Source organism: Zerene cesonia, chromosome 25, assembly GCF_012273895.1.
Source record: "Zerene cesonia ecotype Mississippi chromosome 25, Zerene_cesonia_1.1, whole genome shotgun sequence".
Taxonomy (NCBI): domain Eukaryota; kingdom Metazoa; phylum Arthropoda; class Insecta; order Lepidoptera; family Pieridae; genus Zerene; species Zerene cesonia.
The window spans coordinates 4300821-4308550 of record NC_052126.1 but is presented as its reverse complement, the minus strand read 5'-3'; the positions used below and the strand labels follow the sequence as shown (position 1 = coordinate 4308550).

Below are 7730 nucleotides of genomic sequence, written 5' to 3'. Positions count from 1 at the left end.
GCCTCTACAAATGGATTGCCGACTTCAAACTGGAAACGGATTAAGAAACTATTGACGAGAGGAATATAGGAAAGTATGGGTAGTCTTTTTACAAATTTATACATACATATTAGATAAATTACAAAATATAACATAAAATAACTTTTCGGGCCTTTACAATTAAGCCGATTTTACCTTAACACTAATTCGGCTCAATATTCTAAATACATAGAATAACGCTGAACACAATATGCTTCCAGCGATTAACAAGACAGCGAGGAACGTTAACAATAATTTAATCTCATAGTACTCAGTCCAGGGCATGTTGGCGGCGGGGGACCGCAGGTGCTTCGCCCCTCCGTGCCGCAGCACGTACTCCGTCCACCACACGGCGCGCTCCAGCCCGTTCTGAGGCTGGTCTTTCAATAGTTTACGAAGCTTTATCACATTTTCTCGATAGCTATAAGAGAAAATGACATTTAGATTGTGCTAGCTGCTGCCTGCTGATACGTTCGCGTGGTTGAAATATATTTTTTAGGTACAAGCTTTCAAACCCAATTATGTATCCTTGTGGGTAGTTTTTTCATCGGCATTTCAGCTCAATTGGTCCAGTAGTTTGGGATGTGCGTGGATAAGTAAGTAAGTATGTATGTATGGATAAATGGTTGTATGTTACTCTTTCACGCGAAAACAGCTTCGCCCGCGTAGTAAATATACATATATAGATACCGGGGTTTTGCCCCGCATAGTTCCCGTTTAACAGATTTCTTTGAAATTAATCAAATCAAATATTCCGTATGAGTTCCGTAGCTTAGGAATAAAGACAGACGGACGAAAATTAATTACTTTCGCATGTATGATTAGTAGGCATTAAACTCACCTTTTATCTTCTAGAACGGTTTTAAGAGCCTCTCTGAATTCATCTTCAGTAGAGCTTTCCATGTCAAGTCTCTTCCCTATACCAAAATATGTGTATTTCTCAACATTGTACCATTGGTCAGCCAGCATTGGTATACCGATGAGAGGTACTCCAGCGTCAATAGCTTCTTCTGTTGATTGAAGCCCCCCTTGCATTATGAATAGCTTTATGTTGGGATGTCCTGAAAGTGGTAGTTGATAGAATTTGTTAAATTTGCGATCTGCCCTGGCTTTTCCCGTGGTATGTTTATAGCCTGAGTCACCTCAACAAGTTGCAGCTACCTAATGGTGAAAGAATTTCGAAATCTGTCCAGTGGTTTTTGCGAGGACGTTACAAAATAAAAAAATACACAAGCTTCCTCTTTATAATATTAGTGTAGATGGGATATCAACTTATTTAAACAGAGAAATAAGTTTACTGAGTAATACTTACTCAGTAAAGCTATTTCTGTGTGCTAGAGTGTTCATTTTTTTATCTCGGATGATGGCGCAATAGCTTCTGTTTAATAAATTGAAAATTCAATCCTCCAAATAATGCGGTGATATTATTAAAAAAATAATAATTTATTTATTTATTGATTTTAATAATTCGGGTAAAGACCAAAACGGATTGAGTATTTAATACTTTACGGCAACTAGAAATACTTTGACTCTGTACCTCTTCACGCCTAAGCTACGAAACTGATTTTGATGAAATCTGGCATGCATATAGTTTGAGATCCGAGAATATCGTTAGTTTCTATCCCGGAAATAAGTCTTACTCAGCAAGTCCGATTGCGGCACCCATTGCGTTATTTTCACATTTGCAGACTTATTGGCTACATCCACGTCCCATCTCCACAGTACATTCTGAGGTAGTTCAGAGAATATTCTAGTCAACATCTGGACCTTTTCAATGGGCAGGAGCGAGGGCTTGATATTATTCCCGAAGCTTATGTAGATGACGCCATTTTTTGATGAATCGAGATACGATTTTAAATCCTGAGAACAAACGAATAGGGTTTAATATAAACAGAAAGAATAAACAACGTTTATTTATCATCACAAGGCAATAAAAACAAAAATTATAGTATAAAACACGCTTTAAAACAATCAACAACATTTTCTCCCTTGCCCTTATAGAGAACTAGCTGCGCCCCGCGGTTTCACCAGAGTAAGTCCGAATCCCGTGGGGTATCGGGATAAAAAGTTGCCTATATTTTATTCCAGTTGTCCAGTTGTCTACGTACCAAATTTCATGGCATTGCATGATATTCAGTAGTTATCGCGTGAAAGAGCAACAAACACACACATCCTTACAAACTTTCGCATTTATAACATTAGTAGGATTATAAAGAAGTAAGGAAATTATAAAAGATAAAACTCATAAAATTTTATTGTGACTGATCCACGATAGGTGTACAAAGTTTGAATGAAATCTGTTCTCTAAAGTGTGTCAAAATCGTGTCTAAAGGAGTCGGTTACATGCAAATATAATATATAATATAGGTGAAGCTAATAATATAAAGCGTGAAAAGAAAACATCAGTAAAACACAGAGAAGACACAATATCAAATCAAGTACTTAATTTAAATAATAACAAAAAATATAAGTAAGGTTATGAAATAACAATTTTATATGTTTCTTACATATAAAATCAAAAGGGAGCCGGGTTGAATAATTTTCAACGTGATAAGAATTTGCTGTGATTTTGAACAGCTGCCAAATTTATGTAGTCAGTTGTTTACAAATTAGTTGGGTCGAATATTGAATAAACAATGTCAAAACACCAAGGCTCAATCATTAAAGATACGCTACATTTTATGATGCTTATACCAACGGTCCATAAACAATTTTGATTATTATTAATGATTATTATTTAAAAAAAAAATTGTACCTCCTACCAGCACATACAGTTTTATGTTATCTGTGCCATGAGAACCTCCACGCTATGTGCAAACATCGGTTAAGATCATGTACTGAAAAGCAGTGTTGGCTCAGTGGTGAGAACCTCGGACTTCAAAATCGATAAGTCCGGGTTCGAGACCAGGCGAGCGTGCAGGAAATAAATTGATTTTTCAATTTATCTGCGCATGTGGATAACATCACCACTGCTTAAACGGTGAAGGAAAACATCGTGAGGAAACCGGCATGTCCAAGAATTAAAAAGTTCGACGACATGTGACATCTGGCAACCCGCACTTGGCCAGCGTGGTGGATTATGGCCTGAACCCTCATAGGAGGCCTGTGTCCCAGCAGTGGGAACATATATGGACTGATGATGATGATGATGATGACTGAAAACGTCTCGCTAACTCTTGACGATTTTTATAATGCATTGATTTTACTTTACCCTAATTAATAAATACGTCCATCAGGTACAGGTAACGAGTCAATAGAGTTTAGCTCCTTTTTGTGTAGTTTTAAATCAACGAAGGGATCCACCATCTGACAAACCTGAAATTTCTGATTCCGAAGTCACTATATATTATGTAGATGTTATACCGAAGCATATACAAAAACCTTAAACTCATACTATAGCCTATAAGACTCATAAACTCCATACAAACGAGTTACCTCTGATCAAAAATTTCAATCAATCATCACTTCTTTTTAATATTTAGTATGTTGTTAAAATATACATAAATAACTCTCTTAAAATGTTGGGTAGAAATTGATGCTAATTTACTTGCGAATTATACAAACACGGAATGGGCTTGACCAATAAAATGTAGGAACTTCGGTCCTTGTTTAGAGAGGAAGCTCTTTAGTATGGTTTAATTCACGCATATATAGCAAACTAGCTTACTGCCCGCGGCTTTGCACGCCTTAAATTTGGAGTGGTTTAATGAATGTTATTATACATATAAACCTTCCTCTTGAATTACTCTATCTATTAATAAAATGCATCAAAATCCGTTGTGTACTTTTGAAAATCTAAGCTTACTATATCGACGCATGAAGCGACTTTGCTTTATACTATGTAGTGTTTTAGAGTTTAATCCACATAAAGTATCTATATACATAAGTTTTATTTTAACCTATATAGGTAGCTAATATATAAACAATAAGTATAAAAATGTTTCGCTATCAAATTAATTTATTTGTTCGGGAACTCGGATGTTCGTATCGCAGTATCCAGACCGATAAAGACAGACACAGGGTTAAGGTTACATAGAGTTATTGAGTCAACAAGTATATACTGGGAATTCCACAAAAAATAATTTACGAATGATTGAGCCACCACAGCTGTTTTTAGGATTGTGTAGATTTTCGAATAATTAGTCATTATTCTTTTGAAATCATATGAGTATTATCAAACAAATAGAATACATAATATATTCGAAAATGATTTAATGAAATAAATCCAGTCTTAGTAGTATTTCATGTAACATAAAACATAGGAATAGTTTCAATATAAAAGTGCTAAATAAAACCGAATAAACAAAAACATAGTTTATCAGTATGCGTTTGTAAAAAAGCGTTTTAGAATCGTGTTTTTATTCACTGTTCGATGTAGGTACACTTTTTGTATAATTTACCACTAGCAAAAAATGTATGTTTGGGAATTACATCGTCATCGGACATCAAGACTTATTAATACAAAACGTAGCTCCATTATAATAGTAATAATAATTGTGTTTACGCTGTATAAGTCACTACAGAAAGTATATTCTTTAATAGACCATAATTATATTCTTAATGGCCTATTATGGGGAAAGGAAAAGGAACACATCTCTCTGAGTTGGTTCGAGCAAATAATTGTACTGCTATAATACTTAAAATAAAATAAATCTGGACAGTTGGTTTGTTTAAGCGCCCTCATCTCAGTAACTATAAGACCAATAGCAAAAATTCTTTCAAGTATACATGAGAGAAAGTGAGTTTCAAAATCAATATCAAATTTGTTCTTTTACATGCCTAAACCGGCTAAGAGCATTTGCATGGATCGCGTTGTAGAATGTGGTGGATGTGAAACTACAGTAAGCTGATCTACTGAACTTTGATTTTGTATGGGAATCAGTGTCAAACGAAACTGAACTTAGTTTTTAAAGATTGTAAGGGTCACAATGTGATTAATCAAAAATATGAATATGTACACTATTTTTCATAACACTACAAGTAAAAACCATAACGAAGTTGAAAAAGTATAAAATCAATGAAAATAATGAAACACAAATAAGCTTAGCTCACCTGAGGTAATTCCTTTATGGGATTCTTGTGTATTCCCCCCACATAGACAACATTAGGTGGCACTGGCTGTTGGTCTGACCAAATTGGATAGCTATTATAAAATATTAAATCCACATTATTACTCAATTCATGTAATGATGGCATATCTGGATCAACGACTCTTCTTAACATCTCTTCTTCAAGAGGTTCGTATGCAGCGTAAAAACTTTCTATCGTTAAACGGTTCACGAGCTCCTGGATTTTATCCCACATTGTTAAATTATACAACCTCTGATTCAATATCCATGGGTACAAAAAGGGGTGTGAAGGCGCACCAACGATACTGTTGCTGTTAAGCATAGCACCAAACGAACTCATTTGGATCACGGGCACTTTGAAGATATGCGAAAACACCAGAGCAGGGCGCACTGCGGCTTCTAAAATTAACAGATCGAAATTCCCTCTTTCACCACGTATTATTCTCTTAACATCATCAGTTTGCAACTGCATTTCTAATACCTTGCCGAATTGCTGAAGAAACAGATCAACAGTGTGAACCAAGTCCCCTTTTTTCCCAATCGCTTTGTTGGTGAGGAAATGCTTTCTCCATGCTTCGTAGGATACTTCCCGCACGTCGATTTCCGTTAAATTAGCTGGAGCATTGTTATTGGTGAATACCGGATCTGGTGTTATTATGACGACCTCGTGACCGCGTCTTGCGAGTTCTTGCGTGAGAGGTCTAAATACGACTTGGTGGCTTAATGACGGAGTTGGTACGACCGCCAATATTCTGGCTCCGTACGCCTGTGCTACCAGGATACTTAGTAGTACGATCGGGAACATGCTTGACGATCAAATAAAGAAATAATTTCAGCGTTCGTGTATATATACAATGACCTTTCGCGAGCGAATGAGCGGCTTGAAGCACGTTTTGTAAACGTTAATAAAAAATATATATAAGGGTTTGACATAATAATTAGGATCATTTGTTAATGCATGAATGTGCGAATGTATATCTCTTCTATTGAACGATTATTAGTTAATTGTTAAATTATTGATAAAATTATGTGAACTTATGTATCCTAATTTTCGGATTTATTAAATTAGGTAAGAAGAATAGTTCAAAAGAATTTATCAGGTAAATTATTTCCTTATTTAACTGTCAGAGGAATGCTTTCGTGTTTGAGGTCAATTAAAAAAACCTAGCTTTTTCCCACGGCTTCGCATCCGTAAAATTCGAAGTAGTTTAATAGATTTTATTATATCTATATTACATATACACATAAAAAATTTCCTCTTTAATCACTCTATCTATTAAAAAAACCCATCAAATCCGTTGGGTAGTTTTAAAACTTTAAGCATACATAGGGACAGACAGAAAAAGCTACTTTGCTTCATACTATATACAAGACGTTCGTCCCAAGTTGTCGTCGTCGTCGTCAAATGTGTAGAAAAAAGTATACTATCAACCAAGTCAGCTCATACCTTGTCTGTACGCCAAATTTCATCAAAATCCATTAAGTAATTTCAGCGTGATTGACGGACAAACATCCAAACAAATACACTTTCACAATAATAATATAGTGTGAAGTGTGATGTGATAGTGTAAAAATACACAACGCACACAGATACAGAAAATATAGCCTCAATAATACGAATAAAATCGTAAATAAGACTCATAAACATTATTTTTTAATCTCAAGTCCAAGTACATAATATTATTAAAAGTATGTCCTTAGTGATATGAATCAATACTTAATTGTGAAGTGTCATATCATTACTTAAACAAGATAGACATAGCTTGCTGCCATTCAATGATTTCATACTACACGACAATGCACATCTCATATGAAGGTTATTTAAGACTAGTGGTCTGCCCCCGCTTCGCCCGTGGTACATATTAGCCTATAACCTTCCTCAATAAATGGGCTATCTAACACTGAAAGAATTTGTCAAATCGGACAGGTAGTTCTTGGGATAAGTGCGTTCAAACAAACAATCGAACAAACAAACTATTCAGCTTTATAATATTAGTATTTATTTGCTTTTTTAGCTAATTATAAAAAGATTGGAACTATATCATATAGACATTGTAACTAGGTTAATATTACATACTACATTTTTATTTACTCGTCTACTCGCGACTTTAAACTACACTAATATTATAAAGAATTTGTATTTTTGTTTGTTTGTTTGTAATGGATGAACTCAAAAACTACGAGGCCGATTTTAAAATTCTTTCACCATTAGAAAGCTGCGCTTCGCAGAGTGACAGGTACCACGGGCAAAGCCGGGGCGAACTGCTAGTTTCATTAATAGAAATAGATATAACTAAAAGTGACACAAAAAACAAATACGTCAGGTATCCAATTTTAACCGTGGGAACCGTTGCTAAAACTTGATTTTAAAACAGTTTGATGTTATAGTGGCATCAGCCATATCTCAATTTTAAGTATCTAATTATGGAGGTACATGACGGGCCGGTCCTTAATTTAATTGTATTTTTATTTTTCCATTGTTATTCTGTCTCATAACATTTAACTATGTGAATCGATTTAAACGATTGTTTTTTTTTTTTTTTGAAAGCTGGCGCCTTCTGATAGTTTTAGGACGTTTAGTTTCCTGTTAAAATTAATTATATAGTATAGAATGTAGATAAGTATAGTAAGCAATACAAAGCA

At 34.9% G+C, this 7730-nt stretch overlaps 1 protein-coding gene across 1 annotated transcript; it reads right to left on the bottom strand.

Annotated features, from left to right (window-relative positions):
• On the bottom strand, positions 1-5892 carry LOC119836596 (UDP-glucosyltransferase 2-like). The gene is made up of 4 exons (XM_038361977.1): positions 5071-5892; positions 1659-1878; positions 860-1079; positions 1-439 (listed from the first exon to the last, which is right to left on the bottom strand). The coding sequence occupies exons 1-4, from the start codon at positions 5890-5892 to the stop codon at positions 160-162; spliced, it is 1542 nt and encodes a 513-aa protein (XP_038217905.1). The 3' UTR covers positions 1-159.
• Positions 5893-7730: the final 1838 nt, after the last annotated feature.